This window comes from Fusarium vanettenii, assembly GCF_000151355.1.
Source record: "Fusarium vanettenii 77-13-4 chromosome 1 genomic scaffold NECHAsca_1_chr1_3_0, whole genome shotgun sequence".
NCBI classification, from domain to species: Eukaryota; Fungi; Ascomycota; class Sordariomycetes; order Hypocreales; family Nectriaceae; genus Fusarium; species Fusarium vanettenii.
In genome coordinates, this window is record NW_003315881.1 from 4,583,364 (window position 1) to 4,609,619 (window position 26,256).

The window sequence follows — 26,256 nt, forward strand, 5'->3', positions numbered from 1 at the left end:
TTTCTCTGCCGGCCGATACGGGCGCGGCTGTTTCTGGCCTTGTACGGTCTAGCGCTGAACCCTCAGCTGTGGCTGCCCCATAGCGGCAGTCGACGCAGGGCCAGCCCCCTAGAGGTCAGGGGGGATTAGGCTTCTGGAGTCGGCCAGCTGCAGCCTTACAGAGGACGACTGCGAGTCATTGTCCTTGTTGACAGGCTGTGGATGGATGGGAATCGGCATCATCTGTGCCGGAAGCAGTGAATTAATCGGAGCTATTGGCTTTCGATCGATCAATTCTCATCTTATCGCTCTATTTAAGCCTGTCTGTCAATCCGTGCGCAGACGATGCGGCTTAAACGTTGGAGGCGGCAGCCGTCAACTGGGGTGCAGCAGCCGACAGACGGGACGGGAGGCGTCGGGTCAGCAAAGGCCCAGGCGGGGCGAGATCTGAGTCTCGGGTAGGACAACCACGAACCATCACAAACAAATACTTTAATTGACATGTCGCCTTTGTCATTGTATTTGTGAATCAAGGTTGAGTCGTCACCTAGCGGATGGATTTAGATGATATTAAGACTTTCTTTAGCTTGCTTGCGTTATCCATTGCGCAACCTCGAGTCAAGGTCGCGTGACCTTGGATGTGTATGGGCAGCACAGAGAGATTGGCACCCATCTACGCGGGCGACACCAGAGGATTAAGGGAATTAGTTATAAAACTTTCTACCAAACAATCAAATAATCAAGAAATTTTTATTATAGTTTATTGATCATATTTAGAAGAGGATTAAGTAATATGTTTATCCTCATGTCTTGTATTTTTCTTAACCTACCTAGGTGCCATCTCTCCTCGCCTCAATGCAGATTAATGATGCAGCACGTATCGCACCAGGCAGCCACTTGACGCAATATTACCCCAAAAACACCAAAGACAATGGAAATTAATTGCTAGAAATACAACAGGTAGGGTAGTACAACCACGCCTCAAAATGTCATATTAAAATCATCCATATCCCACGGAAAATCTTGAAGCACCGTGTCCCAGTCCGGCGGTAATAGATGCTCCCCTTCAATGTGATGTTGCATCTGTTCCGGCACGCCTCCGCCGTCAGCGACAGTGGCTTGTGGACGACCATCTCCCTTCTCCGACACCTGTGGCTCCCTTTCCGCCTCTGTGCCCTCATTCTGCATCATCGCCATGGCTCTTTCCCTCAGAGTGGTGAGAACCGTCCACATTAAGCCTCTGTGAGCACCCGTCTCCCCCCTGTTGACAGTCGCCAGATGCTTTTCGACCGCTTCAAACGCCCTTGATGCGTTTGGCCCCCGCGGACAAGCGCATAGATGCCTCAGGATGTAGAAGATCATGTGATACTGCGGGAACGCGCGAGTGATCCAGTGATAAGGCGAGAGATCCTCTACATCCCACATGCTGTTGCACTGCTCCAGCACACTCAGGGCCTCGAGCAGGTTGTTCTCCGTGGCCCAGAAGTTTCGGTCGTCGGGCTGGTGTAGGCTCTGCCACTGTCGACGACTGACAATGTCGAGCTTTTGCACGAGGAAGCGGGCAATCACCACTGTCATCATCTGCTCTGGGATGAGGGGGTTGCAGCCTTGGAGGATCCCGTGGGCTCGGATACTGGCTTCTTTGACCACCTCTGCACGTACATCCTCTCCTGGCGTTACTTCTGTGGACCAGCCCATTTGAAATAATCGTCCCCATGCTCGTGCTATTTGTATGTTGACCAAGGATAGGGTCATGCGCGTCCAGCCTGGTCTTGACTCGGGGAGTTCCTTCATCTCAGGGGAGAGATCACTGTCGTGGAGGTTCCGTGGTTGATCAACCGAGTACAGTGGATTAGGACCTGATGGATTCTGAAGGCCGTAGTCTTCTCCTCCTCTTCCGTCTCGTTCTAGGAAGTGCCACCACAATCGTCGACGGATCTCAGACTCGAACGGGGATAACCCAAGTTTCCGGCCGTCTCGATGAAGACCCATAGATTGCGCCGCTCGGAGGGCAAGACCGTTCATTATCCAGACTGCTCGGCCCGAGTTGTTGACTCGCATGGCTGCCTGTTGTTCCGTTAATATCAATCAAGTCATTGCCATATTGAGGGTCTGAGGCTCACTAGGTAGACTGCAAGGGCCTGCAACAGAGGAATGGTTGGATTTTCCAAAAAGTCCGTCTCGGCGAGGGCTTGCTCTAGACCTGCCTTGTAACGATGGAGAGCTGTTTGCCTGTCCTCCCCCAAGAAGGTCTCTACCGCATCTCGGTCAAGAGCGGTGGCCGAAGCATAATAGATGGCAAAGCAGACTCCTAGGTTTTCGGCCGATGCCTTGGAAGGATCCTGCAGCACTGTATAGACTCGCACCTCGGTGGTTGGAACATGCATGATCTTGGTGCAAGGGTCAACACTTTCCATAAACATCTTCCAGAGCTTCATGGCGAGTGACCTTGAAGGATGGAAGCTGGCAAGAGGTACTGTGGAGGAAGTATTTGAAATAAGACCCATGGGGTTGAATGGTGAAGCAAATGTGCTGCTCGGAGGAGACTCGCTCCTCGGTGTCGCCAAAGCTGTCCGTACATCGTGTTCCTGAGCATGTTAGAGGATGTGTTGATGCTGATTGTGATTGGTCTCATACCTGTTCGATAACACGAGAAAAGAGAACTTCATTCACATAGTGACTAACTCGGCCTTTGCTCAATAAAAGACCCTCACGGCGGTTCCCCTCTGAGGTTTCTGATGCTGGTGAAATCCTCTGTCTTGCAGGGAGTGCTGTTGATGGAGTCGGTAGTGGTACTTGTGGAGAAGCTTGACCAGACTTGAAAGCCTCGATGGTCTTTTCCATCTCGGATATTCGAGTGGCGACATCGCTGATGGTGGTCTTGCGCGTCCGGCGTATCACATCTTGCACAGGAGGATACGAACACGGAAACCCACCGCGTATGCACTGATTACAGGGCAGCTTCTTGTCGCAGCGGACCTTTCGGCGGTGGCATACGGCGCAGGACCGCTCGATGTTGCGGCTCGACTGGGGCCGAGGCCGGGATGCCATAGTGGAAAGAATGGGGGTGTGCCAAGGCTTCTGACGGCCGAGTCGGTCGGTGCCTACCTTTTAGATGTTCTCGACGACCTTCGGCGCCTTGTCATCAGCGAGGCCGAGAATGGATGGTGAAGGCCGAAGCGCTCGGGGTATTGAAGGTGGAGAAGAAGGATCGAGCTTATTAGTTCCCCGGCCGATCTAGCTTCGGTCTCGGCGCATGTTTATCCACCGACGCCGAGCGAAGCAATCAGGAGCCGCCGTTCCAAGATGAGTGTGCTCCGCGACGAGGGATTGCGACTCGGCTTTCGCTGTTTGACCCTCGCGCGCGGACTTAATGCCAGATGTGAATTCACCATTTGGATGGAACCCTATGGGGCTGATGTCCGAACCCGTCTGGCGAGGGTGGTATATAACATTAGCTTGTCCCACCCACTCCCTGTTTATCTGATCCTTAGAGCGACAGCCATCTCAAGAGCCTCAAGACAAGTGCCAACGACTCAATTTACCGCGACAATGACGGCCCCCAACACTCCTTCGTCGCCTCACATGTCTGAGCTCACGCTCCAGGCAGACCAGAACCAGATCAACAACACTGGCCTGCAGGAAAAGTCGGACTTGGAGGAGGGTAGCACGCAACCGACACCACCACCCAAGAGTGGAGCTCCCGATGGTGGACTCAGAGCTTGGCTTGTCGTGCTTGGCGCCTGGTGTACTTCATTCTGCAGTTTTGGCTGGGTTAACAGTATGTGTTACTGGAGATGCTTTGATCTGTATGCATGGCTGACATTTGACAGGTGTTGGAGCTTTTCAGGAGTACTACCAAAATGATCTGCTTAGCAATTACTCATCAAGCACCATCGCTTGGATCCCCTCACTACAGATCTTTTTCATGATGGCAATGGTATGTTTTACTTATCCTTACTTTTCCATTTACTGATTTTTGTAGGGTCCCGTTGTTGGAAAGCTTTACGATACGTATGGTCCTCGTCACCTCATCCTCGTGGGAACCTTCTTCCACGTCTTTGGCGTCATGATGGCCTCCATCAGCACCCAGTACTATCAAGTTCTCTTGTCGCAAGGAGTCTGCTCTGCCCTTGGTGTCTCTGCCATTGTCCAACCTGGTAAGTGTGATGTCACCCCTCTCATGCAGGCCTGGTTTCACTGACATGGCCAGCCCTGTCCGTCATCCATGCATGGTTCGACAAGAACCGAGGAGCCGCCTTCGGTGTCCTCTCCACTGGTTCAAGCATCGGTGGTGTCATCTTTCCCATCATGGTTAGCCGGATGATCAAGGAGGTTGGTTTCGGCTGGGCCATGCGTACCTGTGGCTTCTTGGTCCTGGGTCTGCTCATCATTGCCAACCTCACCATCAAGGCTCTGCATCCCCCTCACCCCCAGAACATGAGCAAGGCTCAGATGGTCAAGCCACTCCGTGAGCCAGAGTTTGTGCTTGTCATGCTCGGTTTCTTCTTCTTCACCTTTGGCATGTATGTCCCGATCAACTACCTTCCCGTCCAGGCGCTTGAGGTCGGTCTGAAGCCCAGCATTGTCGACTACCTCGTCCCCATCCTCAACGCGGCCAGTTTCTTTGGACGTGTCATCTCCGGTATCTTGGGTGACAAGATTGGAAAGTACAACATCTTTGTCCTTGTCTGCTATCTGACTGCCATCTGGATTCTTGCCCTTTGGATCCCCTGCAAGACCGAGGGTGGAATCATTGCCTTTGCCGCCCTTTTCGGTTTCTGCTCCGGCGCTTACGTCTCCCTCATCGGACCTCTCGTGGCTCAGATCTCACCCATGCGAGAGATTGGCTTCCGAACCGGCATCGTCTTCTTCGTTGCCTCCATCAGCGGTCTCGTCACCAACCCCATCGCCGGAGCTATCATCGAAAAGTCGAATGGTTGGGTTAACGTCAAGGTCTTTGCCGGAGTGCTTTGTCTGGCTGGCACGACCTTTATCCTCGGCGCGAGGGTTCACCGTGTTGGTTGGAAGATCAACGTCGCCTTTTAAGCCTAGAGGGCATTCGCATTTATCTTTATAGACTTGGAAAGAAGGACCACTTGTATAGATTGTAGACGGACATTTTCAGGACATCCTGCTAGTTTTTGGTACATTTCTCATCTCACTACTACCTACTCGAAATAGATTTTAGATAGCAACACTAATACGCCATTCGTTTGTCTGGATACCTACCCTTGTGACGGGGGGCTTTAGAGCAGTCTATTCACACAGTTTTATCATGTCCTAATTCTATTACAATTGAGATTTAATATTGTATAATATTATGATGGTTTCTTATCATAAAGCAATAATATTATTCCAACAGTGTGAAGCAAGTCATGCGGCATACTATCCTAGACCCTCCCTTCACCCGGGTAGGTACATTCAATACAGTACCCGTCCGATAAAACTTTCTCTCATGGGCATAAGTTCTTGTATAGGTACCAACCATGGCTCATAAGTTTGGATTCACATCAAGCCTCAGATGTGCAGTATGAACCAGCCCAAGAGTAGCATGGATTGGAATGGATGATGATGTCCGGAAAGCAAAGAGTGTATATAGTTGATGTCTCTCAAATAGCTATACTTGGAAGCGGGAGATGTAAACTATGAAAAAAGAAACCGGCAACCCATGATCTGTAGTAAACCTTCCCCCAGGACGAGTCGTCATGACCCCCCCTTCATACAATCATTCGAGACACCCTAGCTGCCAGATCCTGAATACTATACGGGTTCGTCAAATCATTGATAGGCAAATCAATCTGGAACGCATATCTCGCCCATGACCTAACCTCAATGGCAATGAGTGAATCCATGCCATACTGAACTGCCGATCTCGTAGGTTGGATCTCGCCAATCTTCATCGACAGCACCTGTGCCAGCTTTGCAACGAGAGCAGTGCAAACAACGGGCTGCAAAGCCGCCTCTTTGCCCTCAGCCGCATCAGCAACCCGCCCCAGAGTGTTACGGAAGGCCTTGACGGCTGTCTGGACTGCACTCTCTCCGCCATCAGATTCGGATTCAAGTGCCGCATTGTCAGCAGCCCTAGATCGCAACAGACCAAACTTGGAATCCTTGGCCCAAGACTGCCACTCTGCTGTGGCTTTGTCAATCGTGCCAAAGCTGAGGACGATTTGACTCTTTGAAAAGTCATCGTAGGAAGAGTCTCTAGCCAAGTTTGCATTGGGCGAGCCCGTTGCAATAGCTCCCTCGACAACACGTAGAACATCCCTCACTGTGATGGGCCTGAGTCCACGAGACAGCAAAGAAGCCTGGATCTCGGGGCGCTCGCTGATGTTTCCGACGTCCTCCACAAATCCGAGGTCAACAGACGAGGCTGGGAGTCCGAGACTTTGACGGTATCGAGCAAAGGTGTCGAGGAAAGTGCTGCTTGCCGAGTAATTCGACTGACCCTCGTTACCCAAGACTCCGCAGCCGGAACTGAGCATGACAAAGAAGTCGAGGTCGTGGTTCAGAAGGCTATTATGCAGGTTCAGTGTACCATTGACCTTTGGACCGAACACCACATCAAAATCTTCCAAAGTGATGTCCTCAAAGAATCGATCCTAGATGATGGTTAGATGGGTATACACATGAGATAGGAGTAAACTCACGCTAAGTCTCAAGGCAGAGTGAATAACTCCACCGACAGGAGTCTCAATGGCAGCAACGAGGCGTTCGACAGCTGCGAGATCACCCACATCGCAAACCTCAACACTGGCATTGCATCCATATGATGACAACTGTTGCAAAAGATCATCAGACTGCATAGCCCTTGAAACTGAACTGGTGGCCAGAACGAGGTTCCGGGCGCCGTAGCTAGCCATCCACACGGCAATTGCGCGTCCCAAGCCACCAAGACCACCTGTAATGATGTATGTCTTGTGTGGACTGAAAGCAGATGTCTTGGGTCGTGTCTAGATGATGGTTAGATATAACCCTGACCGAAAAGTATTGAGAGTACATACCTTGATCAATTGCTCATCGTCGACATTCGCAAGTGAGATGACCTGTTTACCCTGACCAGCTTCTGACAGCGTCGAAAAGGTTGTTGGTAGTGAGTGAAGCCCAGCCACCGAAACCGACAGGTCAAGATCGATTTCTCGCCTCTCAATCATTTCAATCACTTGATCCAGCAATCTAATGCAATCCAAGCGTCAGCCATCAAAGAATAGACACGAAAAGAGTCGGCCACTTACCTTCCTAGGTCATGACTACTCTCATGATAAGCATCCGTCAGATCAATCGAAGCAAACATGACATTCTTGTTAGGCCGAGGGTAAAACTCATCGTCAAGAGTTTCACCCAACCCAATCTCGATGTATGTTCCACGGTTGGCCACCAGCTGAGAATACTCTGCGTATTGGCCGGACCGTGTGTTCAGCACGAGCTTGAACGCTTGACCATCAGTGGCACGGGAACGGCTGGTGCTTGCTGGCACAACGTGAATCTTGGAGGCGCTGATTCCGTGTTTGGTGAGGAGGGGCTTATCGTTCTTGTCACTGACGGCGGCAGAAACGTCGAGCTTCAGAGCCTTTGCCATCTTGATCAGAGCGATACCTTGACTCGATATGGCGTTGAGGATGAGGATTTTCTAATCTCATGTCAATAACAACTCTCTGGGTCAAAAGAATGAACGAACATACCTGGCCTGTTGAGGCTCTCGCAGCCGTAGTCAGGGCGTACAACGCAGTGACAAAGTTTGTAGGGATGGCCGCCGCATCCTAGACCCAAGTTAGCCATACGTTCTCACTAATTCCAGAGCTTTTCTTACCTCGAATGACAGCGAGTCAGGTATCTTCCTACAGCAATGCGAAGGTGCCAGATAGTGTGTTGTAAAAGTTCCCTGACCAATGACGGCAACTCGATCTCCTGGGCTGAATGCTGCGACATTAGCACCACACTTGGTGATGATGCCAGAACACTCGCGGCCAAACTCTGTCGCTGGAAGAGATCCTTGGGCAATCCATCCATCCTGATTCAAGGTTAGAAATGATATCAATGGAGGAAATCAGTTGTACTTACCCGTTCGTCGAGTCCAACGGCCCTGACCTCTACAAGAACATGGCCCTCCGGCAAAGCAGAGTATTCATCATCTTGTGCCATGGTAAGACTCTCCAAGATTCCTGGTTCTCCCAAAACCAAGTGATGCGGAGCCTTGACCACCTGCGTCACAGGTGCATCCATCTTTCGAGCAGGACCAAAAGCGTTTTCCAGACGATCATCCTGCACAAGTCTGCAAGTCCAGAGCTGCCCATCCTTCTCTGCCACCTCGTAGTCTAACTTTGAAATTGGATCATCATGCGAGTAATGGATCCGTTCCAGGACGTGGTAGATGATGTTGGGGATAGCATCGCCCTCGCTGGTCAAGTCGAGGGTGTACAGCTCAAGTTGACTGTTTTCTCCTCGGAGAGTTCTTGCAAAACCTGTCACAAGGCCTCCAGTCGTATTCTTCGGATCTAGATATACCTTTTGGGTAACCCAGATACACTTGATGGGCTTGGAGAGCAATGACTTTAGTGCCTCCAATTGCTCTGGTCGAAGAGAAGCAAGAAGGCTTCCTTCAGCTTCATCCACAAGGATGAGCCAGTCTCCAGACCATTCTTGTGAAGCAAGCTCTTCAAGACGACTGGATGTTGCAGTAACACCACGTTTGCTGAGATATCGTTCAATGCCGTCCCGCGTTGATGAATCGTTACCAACTCCAACGATGTTGACCTTCTCACCAGAAAGTGGCTCAGGTGGAGCATAGTTAGTTGGCTTTGCTCTGGCCACCATGACGATGGTGCTCGAGATCTGATCAACATCGCTCTCGTCGCGTTTGGCTTCAATCTCAGAAACGCTGTCGAAATCCGCAGCGAGCTCTGAACGCCATTCGTCCATGGTGAGGCCAGGTCCAGACCGGCCAGGTGATCGAGGGCGTAGCCACCAGCCAGTCAAGGGTCCCCAAAGGAAATTGGCTGAAGTAAGGTCCTCTGAGAGCTCGCCCACCAAGAGGTACCCATCGTCACGCAACAAAGATCGAATATTCTTCATTGCAAACGGCAAGTCGGCCGTTGCGTGTAAAACATTCGCTGCCACCACAAGGTCGTACTTCTCCAAGTCCTCAGTAAAGCCTTGCTGAGCAAGATCCTTTTCAATATCAAGAGTCTTGTACTCGATCCTGTCCCACTCAGCAAACTTCTTCTTGGCCTTGTCAAAGAAACCAGCCGAGATGTCTGTAAAAGTAAAAGACTGGTAAGCATTCGGTCCTCCAGCCCTGGAGAAGCCGCGCAGCAACTCAGTCGTCGCACCACCAGTTCCAGCTCCAATCTCCAAGATTCTCATGTTGGGATTCTTGTGTGCCAAGAGCTCGGCAGTAGAGAGGAGTTTCTGGTTCATGCTCGTCGTGAAGATGCTCTCTTCGTAGAACCTGTACAACAAATCGTTCTCTAGCCAAACTGCTAGTGCTTCGGCTTCTCCTCGGAAGATTCTTGCCATGTTGATGGCCAGTTGAGATACGATAGATGCATCAACAGTCTGAGGGATACCCGAGTTTGAGACGACATTCTGTATAGCATCCTGGACTGTCGCAAATCCATTCTGCAGCTTGTGACGCGCCACGAGCCTTTCCTTGAGCAACTCAGCTTGGTCAAGCATCCACGAATGGTAATTTTGCAAGTGAGGGGCCAAATCTTTGCCTTTCTCGACGCCATTCTCGACGATGAGTGGAATGAGCTCCTTGACCAAGTTCTCGAGGTTGACAAGCTTCTTCTCTGCTGGAAGACTCTTGATCTGGATGGAATTCTCAACATTCGAGATGTCGCCAATGTCAGGTCTCCAGATGAGTCTCAGCCAGGGGAGGGTAGTTTGGTCATCGCTCGTGGCTCTGTCCATCTGCAGACCTTCCACGACAAAGAAAGGTCTCGAAGACGAATCGTAACACTCAACGGTGCCTTCTATGCGGCCAAAACCAACAGGCGATGTGTTGGTAGTGCAAGACGCAATGTCCGTTTTCTCAGCGGGCATGCGGATCGAGATTCTCTTCATCTTGGAAGGCAGCAGTAAAGTATCGATCTCTTGGAAGAATCCAGAGCGATTAGCCAATGCAGGCGTTTGCAGAGCCGCATCCATCATTGCTGGATGTAAGAGATACCGCTGGCCGGGAACGGGGGATTGGGCAACCGACTTCATGTCGATCTTTGCAGAACAAGCCGAGAGGCTTGGGCGAACCCGAACTTCATTGAGAAGCTGGAACTTGGGACCATAGCCATAGCCAACTCTTTCCAGAGTCTTGTAGTAGCTCTTCAATGGTACCTCGAGAGGCATATGATGCCAAGAGGTTCTGCGCTGAAGAGCACCGTCTTCATTGCCAGCTAGAAATCGTCAGCTTGTGCCAGTATTCGTTTTCTAATTCATCACTCACTTTCCAAGACTGCAGCTTTGCCATGGCAATGACGGATATCAACGTCGCCTCTGAGCGAGGAAATGGTAAAGTCATACCATGTCTCGTCAGATCTGGGATTGTCGTTGTCCGGGATCAGTGTGAGGAAGAGGTCGATGGGTGATTCGTCAGGAAGAATGATGGAATTCGAAAAGACAAAGTCTTCAAATTCGAATGAACGAGTTGTCCAATCAATCTCCTTGGTCTCTTCTTGCACTTGCATCATGGCCTCCACCACCATTGCAATGCCGGTGGTGAAGGAAAATGTCACAATGCCATTGACCTGTCCAGAGTTAGCTTTGTCTTGAAATGAATTTTCTCTCTCGTACCTGGTGATCAACGAGCCAAGGCGCATCTTCGATCGACACCTTGTTCCTCCATGTAGGAGCTGACGGATTCACTCCTCGACAACGGGATCCCAGAATCTCATGTCGTGGTGATTTACGGAAACGCCATTCCAGGCTGTTCCGCGGCTCGGTCCACGGTGTCGAGGAATAGTCCCAAGCGTAAGGGGGAAGGTTGTCTTGAATCTCGTTGGGGAGACGTCCAGACTTGCCCCTGGCGCTGTTGACTTGCTCCAGATCCAACTGCTTTCCATTGAGGACCAAGTCTCCTGCAAGGCTCAGCAGCTGTTGGCTCGAGTCTGCGTTTCGAAGCATGGTAGCAAAATAGGGGAGCTGGGGTGAATCAGGGAGAGATTTCATAATCTCTGATGTAGGGCGAGAAAGCAATGAGTGAGGGCCAAGCTCAATACACAGATCCAACTTGGGGTCTGCTTGAGTCATGGCTAGAGTCACTGCATCGGTGTAAAGAACTGGGGACACGAGGTTGGCTCCCCAGTAGTCGGCATCAACCTCGGTTCCCTTCAGCTCAGAACCTGTAACAGAAGAGAACATGGGAACCCGTGAAGCCTTGGGACTCAAAACACCCTTGAGGTTACCGATGTACTCATCCACCACAGTCTTCATGGCACGAGTGTGGTAGGCTCGAGTCACAGCGACGGCCCTAGCCATAATGCCATGACTGGTAAGCTCGGCGGCCACATTCTTGACTCCCTCAGCAGAGCCAGCGAGAGTAAGATTCTGAGGACCGTTGAAGCACGCAATCTGCACATCGTGTCGCTCCAATGCATCTTGCAACTCTTTCGCCTTTGGTGCACTTCTGCAGGCCAGCATGGCACCTGAAGGAGCGTTCTCGCAGGCGATTCCTCGATAGTAGGCGACCGTGATGGCTTCCTTGGCGGTGAGAGCGCCACAAGCGTACGCAGCGGCTGTCTCTCCACCAGAATGGCCAACGACGGCATCTGGGAGGACGCCCCAGCTGGAAAGAAGATCTGACAGTGCGATTTGGACCGCCATAGAAAGGGGATGGGCGAGCGCCGGCGAGTCAATCTCTTCTTGTGAGAGCTTGGCAGTCAGCTTGTCTATGAAGAAGTTAGTACCCACCAAGCAGCAACTTGGAATTGTCGTGGGACGTACCTATCAGGGACCAGGCCGATTTGCTTGATGACTGAAGCTCTCCAATGACCTTGTCAAGATCATTCAAGGTATTGCGCGCCACAGGGAAAGCCTCGAGGAGACGTTTACCCATCTGAGACCACATAGCTCCTTGGCCTGTGAACGCAAACAAAACCTTGGGTGCACCAGTACCGGACGGTGCCGAATTCGATTTCAGGGCGTTGTTCTCCAACTGCTGGATGAGACCGTCAACTGTCTGGGCAACGGCGTACGACTTCCATGGCCGGGCATGGATCTGGCTTCGAGCATTCAGAGCTGTGATGAGGGGCTCTGTGAAGCTGTGGGATTCTTGGTGAGTTTGGAGAAACTCCAAGAGGTTGGTTGTGTTTGTGTCTCGAGAGCTTTTAGAGGCACCAGATGTGAAGACAAGGAAGGATGGCTTTTCCCCTTCCTCATGATGGCCGTTGACGGACCCGTTGACCCCGTTGACGGACCCGTTGGTCAACTTGAGCTCTTCGTGATGGCCATTGACAGCCCTGTTGGTGGGTTTGGGCTCCTCATGATGACCATTGGCGGATCCATTGGTCAACTTGGGAGGCTCGTAAAACTCAACAACAGCATGCGCAGTAGATCCACCGATACCAAGCGAGTTGACACTTGCTCGGCGTATCGACTTGGTAGGCCAAGGCTGGGGGGCTGTCGCAACACGAACTCTCCATCCATCAAAGTCGACTAGATAAATCATGGTCAGTTGAGTCCAAATAGGTGCAAGAACTGGGAAGTACTGTACTTTTGGGGTTGGGTGTGTTGTAGTTGGTGTTGGGAGGAATCTCTCCCTTTTCCAAGGCCAAAACGACCTTGATGAGACTGCTCAGACCACTGGCAGCCTCTGAGTGTCCCACGTTTGGTTTTGTCTGTTTGCTTGTTAGTCTAGGGCTTCTCATAGGGATAAACAAGAGAAAGTGTTGGGAGTGAAACTTACAGAACCAACCCAAAGCGCATCTTGGGTTTTGTGACTGGCAGAAAAGACTGAACCCACTGCTCCCAACTCTATGCAATCACCCACGGGTGTACCTGTTCCGTGGCACTCAAAGTATCCCGTCTCGCTAAAGTCATTAATTCCTGCTTGGGCATAAGCCTGCAGGATGGTATCTGCCTGAGCTCGCCCGGAGGGTTCCGTAATTGCTGGAGTAGCACCAGAACTAAACTTGTCAGTAAATCCATCTGTCAACCTTGTTTGCAGACATACCTGTTGGATGAAGTGCCCCTAATGACGGCTCGAATATTATCCCCATCTCTAATCGCATCGCTCAGTCTCTTTACATAGACTGCATTTGTTCCTTCACCACGTCCATAACCATTGGCCTTTGCGTCAAATGTCTTACATTGACCATCTGCAGCGATAGCGCCAAGACGGGTCAAAGACAGTGCATAATCTGGGCTCAGAAAAAGGTTGGATGCACCAATCACAGCGCCGTCACACTCCCCAGCTTGCAGTGCTTGGCAGGCAAGATGCAGGGCGACCAAAGCGCCGGAACAGGCCGTGTCGATGGTGACACTGCATGATTGACATATGTCAGCACTGTAATCAACTTTGTGGAAAAAGATCAACAACAACATACCTGGGACCACCAAGGTCAAGTGCATGACTGATGCGGTTTGCAAGCATGGTTCGTGTTGTTCCAATGGCGATAAATGTTGGAAGGTATTCAGGGTCTTGCATCAGCATGTCGTGATAATCGGCCACAAACATGGCACAATAGCAGCCAATCTTTGACTTGGAGATTGTCTCCATGGAAATGTTAGCAGACTCGAGACACTCGTAGACAACCTCGAGCAACTGTTTCTGCTGAGGATCCATGGCTGTCGCCGTATCTTTGCTTATACCAAAGAACTTGTGATCAAACTGCTTGATGTCCCTCTTGACAAAGTGAGCACCTCGAAACGCCTGCTCCCCCTTCTGATTAGGGTCCATAGACAGAAAGTTCTCGGCATTGAACCGATCCTTTGGTATCGCCGTGGCCGACGAACGTCCTGCTCGAACATGATCCCACAGGTCTAGCGGTTTGTCGATGCCTCCTGGGAGACGACAAGCCATGCTCACAATGGCAATTGGCTCCCGCCATTGTGTAACCTGTGAAGTCATTGCGTAGAACAAAAGTGGAGTGATAAAGATATTCTCTGAAGATTCATCCCAGAGGGAAAGTTACAACGAGAGAGGAAGGATCGCGGGTTACACAACAAAACAACATGGCACGCATAAGCACCACATACAAATACGATCCGAGAGATCCTGAAGAAACGCCCGGTAATCAGCTCATGAGCTACCTACCCCATCAGGATATTGACCCGGTTCATGTTCGTTCAATTGCCCGCTCCTAGTCTACCCCACTAATGCATGAACCGGCTCAAATTCGAGTCCGGATCATGCGGTGTGGACCTCTGCAGTATCGAAGGATGACGGTTGCAGTACAGTAGTTGGCCCATTGTCATGGATGCGCTTCCAATTGTGGTCAATTGTTGGCAGTAAGAGCCATCGGGTAAGCGGGCATGGCTCCCGTGCATAGTCTAGCCGGCTTTCCTGGAACCAACTGCTTACCCGTCATGGTTTTATACCATCCATTAGGTTGGTGATTTGATAGATACTTGTGCAAGTTGGCCGAACCCAATACATCATATATCACATACATATGAAGCACCATCCCTATACTTGGTTACTTTATGTCCAAGGTCACGTCGAAGCATGAAGAGCAGCTGTTGGAGGAGTCTTATTTCAACTAGACGCCATCGCCTAACGCGGTGATGAAAAAGCGCATAGCCCCCTCTAGTGGAACAGATCTAACCAATCAGATCATGCTCTAGTTTGACCAGTGCTTATTCACGCTCACAAACCGGTTCGTAGGAATCTTGTCATGTACATATATCGACAGCGCCCCCTCCGTTTTCCACAAGACGTCGGATATCATACCATCAAGATGATAGCGCTATACTACTACGTAGTACTGTACTCCCACCCCGGCGCTGATCTGCCTTGCAACGTTAGGACATGGAGGGCCATAAACTTCAGCACTGCCACGTCAACGGTATCCACATCTCGGCTCCGTCCAAGATGGTAGGATTGCTGTTGGGTCTGTTCTTGTCATTGCCAATCACCGAGCTGAGATATGACATGGGGACCCCAGAACTCGGCCTCAGGCTCGGCCCAGTTTGAAGCAGCGGCTACGATATTCGCGTCATAAACTAGGATGTTCTACGTCTCGAACCGTATCTAACGATCCAGTGTGTGGTGTCAAGTCGCAGTGCTATTTTAGAAGGACATCTCATAGATACAAGATACTGCAAAATGGGTGGATGATATGATCTGCACCAAAATGCCCGATCAGCGGCAGGTCAGATCTTCCGGGGTTTATTAACATGTTGGGTCTAGCTGACAGGCCATTGACAAGTTGGTGGTGTCAAACATGTCACCTTCCCCTCCTTTGAAAGGGTCTCGTTCATGCAGGGGACTCCATATTTTTCTTGATATCATCCCAATTATTAAGACCTCCCTGGCAAAACAAGATTGTAACCTTGACGTCCCGTGGATGCCACTGCATGCATGCAAGCCAACTCGAACCACCCTTGGCGTGACAGAGCTCCCCTCATTCTGTCGAACCATGTGCTGCCGGCTGTTGGTGTTTGGGTTTAGCTTCGCAGGTGACCTTTTCGAGGATGCAGCTTTCCGGGCCGTGCCTAACGTGTGTGTCAAGTCCCGGGCCAAGGACCTACTTTGCCGTGGGAAGAGAAGATTCGGATGCCGAGGTTGACATTGCCGACGTGGCTGAACTATTCAACGGCTTTTGGCCGCAAATGGTTATTCTGGGAAATTGTAAGCATAAGAGAATTTGATATAGGGGCAGATGGTACTCACAGCGTCATGAAGGAATGGTATTGTGTGTTGCCAATTTCCTTCCGCACATCAAGCAGAAAAGTCTTGACTTCCTCCGGAGTCCACCCCAAAGCTTGCGTAAAAACAGGCATAGACAAAGGCTCAAGAATAAGCAGCCAGTTCTGCGTCATCAAATGGCCTATACGTTGCAACTTCTTGCCCGGATAGCACGCATTTGTCGTCGCGCCGTTTCTCGTCTCAATGATGTGCTCAAAGCCTGTCTCCTGTAGTAATGGCTTCAGCTTGTCCGGGTAGTACAGCGTTGTACCACACTGGCGCATTCCTTGCTCCAGCAGATCATTCCATTTGCGGAATGCGGTGCCGCGCAATGAATGATTCGGCGACTGTAGAATCGCGATCCATTCCGTGAATTCAACCCATCCTCCGGGCTTCAGATTCTCGAAACACCTTTGGATTAGGTTTCTTTTCTCCTGAATATCGCCGAGTTGTCGAACGTGGATAAAATCAAAGTTGCCGCCGCCGGTAAAGTCCCAATCGTGGGTAACATCCTTTGTCAAAAAGGTACAGTTGGATCTGGTGTAAAGTGGATGGACCGGCTCAATGTCAACGCCTAGAACGGAACAGGATGGATGTTTTTGGGCTGTCAACCGACGCCACGATTGTTAGCTTCAAGGGCAATGGACATGGATGTGAAAAATACTTGCCAAATTCCTATAGAGCATGTGTCAGTAACAGATGCAAATCACCCTTGTACAACGATAAGAACTTACCAATGCCCATGTTCCAGGGCCAGTGCCGACATCAAGAACCCGCTTTGGTTTTGACGTGATAGGCGATAAGTGAAGCTGCCCTCTAAAGATATCGATCATAATGGTGTGCTGAATGGCTAGCGTAATCTGTCAGCAAGCTAAAGAGAAGCGAAGGAGTGGCGGCCTCAATCCGTACTATTTCTGTCTGTTTCTTGCTAAAACGAATGCGCATTAGCACTATCCAAGTGCATGATACATGAGACGGGAGCATACCTGACTGTTTGGCACCAGGCCATAACCTGTGAATTGTTTGATTAATTCTCGGATCCTAATGCAGGCGAGGGGGAAACGTACGAACTGAGGGTTTGTTGAATTTCTTTACCAAATTTTGAAAGAAACGTTTGGATCGTGAGGCCGTAACCCGGGTGGAACTCCTTTGCCAAGTTAGTATGAGCAAGCAGATGAACATACCAGTATGGTAGAACTCTTACCGTTCCAGAGGCCGATAACTCGACACATATTCATCTGAAGAATCAGAAGACTCATCAAGTACACTGATTGGTTGAAAAACAACTTGCTCCTCAACCGTAGGCTATTTCTCAACAGTCAGTCAAAGCAAACATCCATCAAACTCTGGGAATACCCACATCCTCAGCTCTAGCCCTTGCGGCCGCGGCCGGGGAAAGCGTTTGCCGGTCCCATCCCCCTGAGCGTCGGCTCGAGGGTGTGCCAGGGATACCCCCGCTAGCTCCGCTCTGGTGTTGGCTGTCACCAGACACGCTAGAGGAGTAGTTTGACGACGACGAAGCGGTGAGTGTCGTCGACATGGCAGGGGGCCTTGATGAACCACCGCCGCCGCCACTGTCGTGGCCCTTGTCCGTTGCTGCCGAAGACATTTGTTGCAACGCGGGCCGCGCCGAAGCCCAACCGTGTGTTGGTTTGGCCCTATGTTAGTTTGGACCTTTTGGCGTCTTTTCCAGGAGAGTGGAAATGAGAGAGAAAAAAAAGGGAGAAAAGAAGAAATAAGAATAAAAATAACAGATGTCGGTAGTAGACGCTCGCTAATCGATTCGCTGCAGGTGCTATATCCGCGGTTCCGGTGGTCGTCGAGTCAAGATTTTGTCGGGCTAATGGGGGTCTGAAAAGTTCAGGATGGGATCATGTTGCCCTTCTATATTTTCTTGGTACAGAACCCATCCTTGTTGTTGTCTCGTTCTCTCAGTGATTATCCGAGTCTAGCCCTGTCCGGTTGGCTCAGCACCCCCAACGCGTCCCCACTAATGCCTGAATAGGAGGATTCATGCGAGCTCTAGCGCTGTTTAGAGTTTGTCACATTTGGTTAGAAATCAGTTCATCCCTTGTTTGCTTTTGTAAGTCCCTCGCTTCAGTGTTACTAGGATAACTGAAACCCACGGTAAACATAGCCCCATCTGTTAGGGAGCTATGATTCGGCCTGCCCGGGAACTTGGTCTCGTGCAACACTCAGTGGTAGCCGAAGTGTCCCCGTTGCGGCCTGGTTGGACTCCTTGCCAGCTGAAGGGATACGTCTCGCTTTGACAATGATATAGACTACCAGATCTGCTAAAGGGGAATGTTGAACGGCCCGAGCCGTAGCTCAAAGACTGTGCATCTTCCGTGCGCATGTGTCCAACGCAAGCTTTTTACACGGCATGATGAGCCCCGTCCAGCTGATGGTCCATTCAGGGGTACTCTGAGGGGCCACTTGGTCAACCATCATGACTCCGAATCACACAACATGAAGCATAAAATCTATAGTATACAGCAGCCCAAATTCCAGTTCCCGTAACTTCCAATATCACCAAGTTCCTCACCGCATCTATGATATATATCTCTTACCCAACTTCATCTCCTATCCTGCCCTGCCCACAGCAGCATTCTCACGTAGAAACGGCTCTTCCGGAACTAACTTGCCCAAAAACTCGCACAGAGGCTCCCATCCACCTTCAACGCTCCGGTCCAGAAGTTTTTCCTTGGAAATCATCTCATGAATCATATTGCAATGCAGTCACAAAGATTAGAGTCGAAATTTACCTCGAGCAGCCCACTCTCCACAGGCAATGCTTGTCTCGATATTCCCATCAACCTTCTTGCTTGCGCGGGGTGCGCACTTGGTTAAGATTATGAAGGAATTTACTGTGAGAAGGAAAGCGGTAAGGTGGCGTATCTATCTCGTTTATTAATATCCTTTGAAGATGCAGTTTATGCGAGGGGAGTCCATGGGGGCCAGTTATCACCAGGTTACATGGCCTATCGTCTTTCATCCGCGATGACTATCCAGAACCGCCCAAGCGGGAGAGGGCCAAGCCGTTGGAGATGATTTGCATCAGGATGCCGCGGAGTGACGTTGATTTTAACTTTTATGTCTTGACAAGGAGTGTTATTGGTCTTGGCATCTCGATGTATGTTTTACCTATTTCGGTCCTTGTTTGCGCTGGGACTACCATTGGGTACCGAGGAGGTGTCTAGCCCAATTATGATGAGCCTCTTCCTATACTCATTAAAGTTAGTATAAGAGATTAGTCTATTTCTATATTATTTTTATAGAATCTTAGATAGTATATTGATAGTGGGGATAATTACGCTCTGGCAGTCCCCAAGTCCCCCGTGCCCTTGCCAATTCCATGGCATCATTTGCAATGCTCTGCAACAACCCATCATTAAACCCTATTATCTCTAGATAAAGCATGGCATAATCTTTACGGAACTCGAAAAGTCCATCGGATCACCTCTTGTAAAAGAGTCTCGAGAAGGTAACACAAAAAGTCAACATGAAACAATATATCGCACAAACGAATCAAAGACTTGCAACTTCATCCAACACAGTCGCTACAGGTGAAGCTACTGTGCACCTCGCCCTATCACCAACGGCGTCTTTGCAAGGTCAAATTTAATAAACTGGACCCCGAGGTCGCCCTGACCAAATGCAACAGTTTCGCCTCTGGCAGTGACAGTGAGATTTTGATATTGGGATGGGAGCCAGAGAAGCCTCGTGAGTCCTTGGTAGACCCATTGCTCTCCCACGTAAAGGAGATCTTGCCAGTCCTCCTGAAACTTCCCAGCGTCGGATTGCTCATCATTGGGGAGCGAAGATGGGAGAGGAAGTCGCCCCTTGCGGCATGTCAGATATCGGTCATCTTCGGAAAGCCATAGCTCGCCAGGCCGACCTTCAATGCCATAGCTCCCAATCTCCTCTCCAGTGGCAATTTCCCACAGATGCAATGTGGGAAAGGGTCCACCGATGAAACCTTGCTTCAGTACCGCAAGTTTGCCTGTCGGAGTCATAACCAGGCTCCAAATGTCGTCGACAAAACTCGTGCCTTCCAAAGAAAACTTCTCACTCAAATAGTCCGTGTTCCACCCTGTGATGAGACCGTCGTTTTTAATGACACAATCAGCTGACTATCAGGATGAAAGATAGGTTTGCAATAAGGATGGCAAGGTATGGTGCCCCTGTCCCTCCCTGTAGCCACCTCGATGAGTCGAAGCAATTTCCCTCCATCTTTACCGGCTTGACATGTCAGTGCAACCAGTTGGCCATCCGGTGAAACTACCACGTGCCACAGCTGGTCCAGGCTCTTGAGCTCCCGCAATAGTCTTAGTTCCCGCGCTCCGAGGTCCCATAGCTGAAACTGAGAGAAGTCTTGCATCCCCCGGGACCAGCACCAGATGAACTGGCCGTTCGGGGAGAATCCAAACACAAGGTCCCTCAATCCAGGATGTGGCACCAAAATCTCCTCGGCTGTTTTCATATCGAATATCCGCAACTTGCCGGGGCTCGACAACACACCGCGCGTGCCGTCCTGCGAAAATCGAGGTTCTCGAGAGGTTCCTGCTTTCAGAACACAAGCGAAGAGCCCTTCCAGGGCATGCCCACCAGACGCATCCCAAAGTCTATACTCGCCATCTAAACAGCTCAGCACCTGGTCATCACTGTTGGGCAAGAACATCAGATCCCCAAAGCTTGCTGGTGCTTTCATGGGTTGTCCGTTGGTCATACTGCTCGTATCCCAAAGCTGAAGGCCAGCGGTGCCATATGACGCAAACCTTTTACTGTCTCTGCAAAATGCAACGCTGGTAATCGTCCCAGGGGCGTAAAAGCCTCCGATTACCTCCAATGTATCCGCATCGTGAAGCTTGACACACCCTTCATCGGTTACACTGACCAACAGCTTTCCATCTGGCGAGAGCGCCATGTCCTCAATACCCCCCAAGGATGATCCTTGAGCCCGTTGAGTCCATGTTGAGAATATCCCTGATTTTGACCGAATGACTGGATGCGGTTGCTATAGTCCGGCCATTAACAGAAAATGCAGTTCCCAAAGTTCCCTGGTCTTCCTTCGTCTCACCGATCTTGATACACTCTCCAGTTTCTACCCTCATCAATGCGGAAGGGACCCATTCATGTGCTGCAAAGTAAACCAGTCTACCGTCTTCGGAGAATGAAACCGGCCCGGGATAATAACCATATGAACTGCAATCGTGAAGTATCCGCCTCTCATCGACATTCCATACAAACCGCTTGCCACCGAGCCCTGCTGATGCCAGGACGGTGTTGCTTCGAGATGAGAGGCAGCGGGGGCATCTTGGAAGTGTTAGTTGCTACTCTTGACTAACTATAGGGACCAGAAGGCGAGACAGTTTCTTCAACACGTACCAGCTAAATCAGCATATTTTCCCTCTTGCAGGTATGTTTCGAATGTCTCCAGCAGGTGAGAATGCTCCGGGTCGTCTTTGACTGTTTGGTATGTTTCGGCCCAAAGACTCGCCCAAGGAGACGATTTTCCGATATCATCCGTATGCTGAGACTGGCTGTGGGATCCGTGAAGGGGGAAGTTTCCGTGGGCTCCAGGTCAGGTTGGGATGACCCGGCTGTACTTGCGGGGTTGGCGTCGGTGTTCGAGGAAGATGCCGGCAAAGGTTCCTTCCCGCGTCGGACCAGGTCCTTTAGCCGCATCTCAAGCTCGGGCACTGCGTCGTGATGCCTCTCTAGGTCGCTACACAGTATAGCTTCTACCTGCGGATGATGTCGAAGTAAGAGAGCCTGATTCTTGGGAAAACAGGCAGCAAGCTGAAGAGGGCGCCGATAGCAAATCCCCGCCCAGCACAGCCTGATTCTGACTGCAGAAAAAAAATGTACCAATCCGCATTCACCACGAAGCGCCGGATGCAGAGCCTGATCTCTGTTGGTTGCTCTGTAGCACGGAATGGGAGGCTGTTTTACGTACCAGGGTGAATGGGGGGTCTAGGATAGCATTCCACATAACTTTCTTCACACCATTGGAATAATATCATCACTTTATGATAAGAAACCATCATAATATTATACAATGTTAGATCTCAATTATAATAGACTTTGGTCTCCAGAGATCTGTCTTTCTCGCAGGGCTAGACTCTTGCGTTCTTGACTTTCAATCCTCTTCAAAGACGATGTGACCGCCATCCTCATCGTTGACATAAACCGGCGCCTCTCCCAGAACTACAATCTCTATATGCCCCTGCGGAATATCCCGTTCCAATCGATCGATATCATCCTCTAGGCCCTCCTCGCCCTTTGTCGCAGACGCGATATGAAACCCCTGATGAACAAGACAGAGGCGGAAACCGTTTTGTGGGCCAAACCTGCCGGTCTGGTAGACAAAGAAGAGCATCGATCGTTCAAGCTTGTTTGTCTTTTTTTTACGATCGCCGTGGTAAAATATGTGATGTCGTATGCCTCCTGGGTAGTTGGAGATTTCGTCTAGGGGGCTACCGAGGGCGAGTTGGTGGAGGATTGAAGGGGGAAGGGGGGTTTGTGGTGTGACGACGTTGAAACTCATGATGCAAAAATTGAAGGAGTGAACTTGAGGCTGTATTAAAGGCGTTCCCAAGGAAGGGGTGCACGGAGAGTGTAGTTCTTATAGAATGATAGATTGGACACTGATATTACGATGAGGCTGTACTCGGCGGGATGACTCACGCGGAGTGTCTGATCTGCATGTCAGCCTTGAGACGCAGTATTGACGCGAAAGATATGGTGCCACATAGCGAGGTTCGGTAAACTGTTAGTAGTTCATCTGATATAGGAGAAGACATAGTATCCTAAGAGCCATCTGTCATTTATTTACACTACCTGTTCTGGTATGAGAATCAAGTAAACAGTCGGGAGTGACTAGACGAGAGCTTGAACCTCGTCTTATCAACCATTTCCTGCTTAAACATCACTGAAAGGTAAAAGAACCTCCATTTACCTTGCATTTTTCTTTCCGAGATTCGAATATTCAACATCCACTCCTATTGTTATCGATCATGCCTCTATGCTGTTGAACAGCATATGCCATTCCGTCGTCACGTCGCAACCTACTGGCTGGAGCACACACCTTTCCTGAACAGTGGAAAGGAGGAAGTTGTTGTTACTCACTCGCACAACGACGACCAGCAAGTCTTGTATAATTTCGTCCCCGATAGCATCCAGCGTCATGAATAAGCACAGTTCACCAAATGGAGGCCTGAAATCGCTTGTTGTGATCGCGGGGACCAAGAAAATACGTGTAGAGAAAGCAGGCTGTCAAAGCCATCGCTGTGTTGATCCATGTCTGTAGGGCATGATTCCAGCCCGTGACCTCTATCGAATTCCACGCTCATTACATGTACAAAAATCCAAACTCATAATCCCATTGCATTGTCATGCGTCCTTTTGTACTCCCTTATGCGCCGTTCTTTTCATCGTTGGACCACTTCCATGCATCCTCGATGGCCTTCCAGTACTGCTCTGGGTGCTTGCGCATGTGTCCAACGTGACCGCTGCCGTCGAAGAGCTCAGTTCGGACCACATAGCCTCGCTCCTTGGACTCGGCGACGTAGGCTTCAATGTCCTCGTACGAAATCAGGTCGTCCTCTTTGCTGTACAGGTACAGTCTCTTGGCCTCCTTTGTCTCAAATGACTCATCGTCGACGACTCTCAGCGCAAAGGCTCCAGCGGGTTCAGTGCCCGTGATCCACTGATACGTGGCGTTGAAGAGCAGGACTCCGGCCCAGAGGGCTTGGGTGACGGCGAAAGGCCAGGGGAACCAGTTTGCCGTGCCCAGACTCATGGCGCGTGACCAGTTTCCAAGGGTCCGGCGAGAGAGCCAAGGGCTGCCGGGGGTCGAGTCGAGAACGAGGAGCTGGTGAGGGAATGCGGAGGAGTTCTTGTCCTGGAAAGCCTTGAGGGTGGTGCCGTAGCTGATGGCGCCCGTGTTGGACATGGCGTGAATCAAAACCGACGACTTTCGGTCTCCCAAGAGCTTCTCAAGGTTCTCAAGAACGGGAACCATGGCCTCTGTCCGCTGGTCGAGACTGGTAAACATGGCCTTTGAGATGGGGCTCAAAATGATGATCTGCTTCGAGTAGGGAAACAGCACGCGATAGCCCTCGGCGTACTTGGAGACGTGCTTGGGAAGTCCATCGCCCCAGCCGTAGATGACGACAGCTTCGGGATGATCGGCAGGAGGTTGCTCAGGAAGAGCTTCTCGGACGAGGATCTGGTCGCTCACGGCGGTGAAGCCAGGCAGCATGGGGAGCTTTGGAGACATGGCTGCGGATGTGTAGAAAAAGTATGAATGAGGAAGATGGCAACAATGGGCCTTGCGCTTGTTTATAAAAACAAATCCTCCTGTAAGGCTGAGTCGCTAGCGTTCTTGATAGACCGTTGGGGATTTCTCGAAAAAGTCCGACGGGGTATTTGACTATTCGGTCGCTGTCCGACCGGGATGACTTCTTCTTTCGGAGGCTTCGGCCGCCCTGGGGACGACGATGGCTGCTAAGCTGCTTCCCACCAAAAAACGTGGCACCCAACGATTTTTTAGGGAGAATGCGAGGAGACGAATTAAAGAGGACGCCAAGCGCGAGAATGGAGCATTTCTGACCCTGTGCCGAGGTAAATGGGTCCTTTTGTTCGGGTGAGACGAATCGTAACGCGGCCTGTTTGTTGCCTCAGCTGAGTGATTGCATGAATCGAGACTCTGTGTTGATTAATGCCGGCTTATCAATCGAGGCTATTAATCAGTGGCGTACAATCGTCTGTTGGCAGAGTCCATGTCTTGAAATGACCGCAGCTGGCCAACAATGGATCAATGGACATTTCTGAGCCGCCGCTAACGCACAGCCCTCAATGCAACGCGGCAATCCTTCGAAATCCTGTTCAGCAATTTCTTGAACAAAGGCCGTCGGTTGAACGAGCTCGGTAGACAATGCGATAATGCGAGTTTGCAACGAACAAGGTAGCTTGTGCGTAAGGGTCCCTTGATGGACAAGATCGCTGCATGGTTGTATTACGTCGTGAACGAGCGCCAAACATCCACTCGCCGAGTAGCATGGTCGGTTGTCGAGATTGCCGTGTTTCGCGGCAGACTATGTCGACGCCGAGCGCCGAGACGATGGTCTTTGCTGTTCCGTGATGCTTTGTGTGACTAGACTTGGGTGCTCAAACAGGTCCGAGGGACTCCCGACAAGTATGAATGATGCCCACGTCTTGGGAACCCAACCGGACCATGAGACTTATTCCGCGGTCGCTCAAACCAGACGGTATAGTCACATCTTCAAGCAAATTTGAACGTCTGCTCACTCCATTCATAGGTCCGTTTGAGCCTGAGTGATAGGATCGAAAGTCTGACGCCCTCGACCTGTCCATTGTGCGGACGATGAATTGTGACGGACCTGCATATCGCGATGAATTCAGGAGGCCAGAACGAATACACAGAGCTATATTTAGAGTGGGCGGAGAAATCTAGATCGGCCATAGCCGCCTCAAAAGACACCCAACTCACTGCGCCTCGAGCTTCTGACTTTTTGAATATCTTCATCAAGATATTCATCGTTGAGTCGCTCACACTCAGTGTCTCCGGTATCTGCGCAGGCTCCTGCGCTTGTTCCGCGGGCGGGTTGATAGCCACATTCAAAGCGGAAGGTTGGGCTGGTCGTGTCTTTTCCTTTCTTCTTTGGCTTTCCACCCGCTCCTCCTGGGGCTCTTGCGTGGCTAGCACCGGGATCTGCTCGCCCTTGCTGTCATTCTTTGCTCGTGCTTTGGCTTGCTCGCATTGATCCTCAAGTTCAGCGATACACTCTTCGACTAGGATATGGTAGAGATATCCCAGCGTTGCGCCAGCCCTCTGGACAACGTGCGCTTCCATCATGTCCAAGGCTTTATCAGCCATCCAAGGCTCGAGAAGGTTGTCGATGGGGACAGCATACTCGCTCAAGTCAATTTCCATCTTGATTGGTGCCAATTCGGCTTCGAGTTCCTGACTCCTCATTGCGACTAGGCCTTTCTTGCGGGAAGCCGTGGGGAGGGAGGTCGATGAGGTAAGATCCTGTACAAATCCAGTGGTCGCGGCCAAATTCAATAAAGAATCAGCTTCCTGTTCTACCAGTCGCTCGCGCTCCGAAGGATGAGAAGCGTAAAGTTCGCCCAGTTTCTTCAACCAATCCGCGGCTTTTTCAACAGTGGTCTCAGGTTGGCATAGTCGTAGGAGGTAGTGAGAGTGTGGGGTCTTGAAGTGTCTCCGGGTGTGAAATTGTCATGTTGATATTTGGCAGGTCCGATTGGTGCAAGACCAGAGCACGGCGGCTTGACTTTGGCTGCAAATAACTGCGATTGATTCCTTGAGATGAAAAGGATATTCTGAATGGAGACAATGTCTTGCAAGGGAGAAAGCTTGGGATCCGAACACGTCACGTGCCTGG

At 50.6% G+C, this 26,256-nt stretch overlaps 7 protein-coding genes across 7 annotated transcripts; 1 reads left to right on the plus strand and 6 right to left on the minus strand.

Moving 5' to 3' along the window:
- Positions 1 to 960: 960 nt before the first annotated feature.
- Positions 961 to 3,030, minus strand: NECHADRAFT_90539 (uncharacterized protein; the record flags this gene model as incomplete). Its single annotated transcript, XM_003054648.1, has 5 exons — positions 961 to 1,043; positions 1,110 to 2,046; positions 2,103 to 2,110; positions 2,183 to 2,567; positions 2,617 to 3,030. The coding sequence occupies 5 exons, from the start codon at positions 3,028 to 3,030 to the stop codon at positions 961 to 963; spliced, it is 1,827 nt and encodes a 608-aa protein (XP_003054694.1).
- Positions 3,031 to 3,531: 501 nt separating this feature from the next.
- On the plus strand, positions 3,532 to 5,238 carry NECHADRAFT_103279 (uncharacterized protein; the record flags this gene model as incomplete). The annotated part of the gene is made up of 4 exons (XM_003053951.1): positions 3,532 to 3,760; positions 3,813 to 3,919; positions 3,965 to 4,139; positions 4,193 to 5,238. The coding sequence occupies 4 exons, from the start codon at positions 3,532 to 3,534 to the stop codon at positions 5,026 to 5,028; spliced, it is 1,347 nt and encodes a 448-aa protein (XP_003053997.1). The 3' UTR covers positions 5,029 to 5,238.
- A 290-nt stretch (positions 5,239 to 5,528) lies between these two features.
- On the minus strand, positions 5,529 to 14,044 carry NECHADRAFT_123282 (uncharacterized protein; the record flags this gene model as incomplete). The annotated part of the gene is made up of 15 exons (XM_003054649.1): positions 5,529 to 6,584; positions 6,633 to 6,935; positions 6,987 to 7,158; positions 7,218 to 7,612; positions 7,665 to 7,742; positions 7,793 to 7,993; positions 8,044 to 10,373; positions 10,424 to 10,724; positions 10,771 to 11,864; positions 11,920 to 12,411; positions 12,466 to 12,630; positions 12,689 to 12,812; positions 12,881 to 13,100; positions 13,148 to 13,456; positions 13,521 to 14,044. 15 exons carry the CDS (start codon positions 14,042 to 14,044, stop codon positions 5,700 to 5,702), a joined length of 7,593 nt encoding a protein of 2,530 aa, XP_003054695.1. The 3' UTR covers positions 5,529 to 5,699.
- A 1,495-nt stretch (positions 14,045 to 15,539) lies between these two features.
- On the minus strand, positions 15,540 to 17,432 carry NECHADRAFT_75695 (uncharacterized protein; the record flags this gene model as incomplete). Its single annotated transcript, XM_003054650.1, has 7 exons — positions 15,540 to 15,630; positions 15,667 to 15,756; positions 15,809 to 16,335; positions 16,558 to 16,673; positions 16,810 to 16,835; positions 17,028 to 17,128; positions 17,184 to 17,432. 7 exons carry the CDS (start codon positions 17,430 to 17,432, stop codon positions 15,540 to 15,542), a joined length of 1,200 nt encoding a protein of 399 aa, XP_003054696.1.
- A 1,963-nt stretch (positions 17,433 to 19,395) lies between these two features.
- NECHADRAFT_75696 (uncharacterized protein) lies at positions 19,396 to 22,373 on the minus strand (the record flags this gene model as incomplete). Its single annotated transcript, XM_003054651.1, has 7 exons — positions 19,396 to 19,956; positions 20,109 to 20,827; positions 20,904 to 21,028; positions 21,070 to 21,139; positions 21,212 to 21,366; positions 21,783 to 21,799; positions 21,984 to 22,373. 7 exons carry the CDS (start codon positions 22,371 to 22,373, stop codon positions 19,396 to 19,398), a joined length of 2,037 nt encoding a protein of 678 aa, XP_003054697.1.
- Positions 22,374 to 23,058: 685 nt separating this feature from the next.
- Positions 23,059 to 24,107, minus strand: NECHADRAFT_99039 (uncharacterized protein; the record flags this gene model as incomplete). The annotated part of the gene is made up of 1 exon (XM_003054652.1): positions 23,059 to 24,107. One exon carries the CDS (start codon positions 24,105 to 24,107, stop codon positions 23,241 to 23,243), a length of 867 nt encoding a protein of 288 aa, XP_003054698.1. The 3' UTR covers positions 23,059 to 23,240.
- Positions 24,108 to 25,112: 1,005 nt separating this feature from the next.
- Positions 25,113 to 25,826, minus strand: NECHADRAFT_75698 (uncharacterized protein; the record flags this gene model as incomplete). The annotated part of the gene is made up of 1 exon (XM_003054653.1): positions 25,113 to 25,826. One exon carries the CDS (start codon positions 25,824 to 25,826, stop codon positions 25,113 to 25,115), a length of 714 nt encoding a protein of 237 aa, XP_003054699.1.
- Between the last annotated feature and the right edge of the window lie 430 nt (positions 25,827 to 26,256).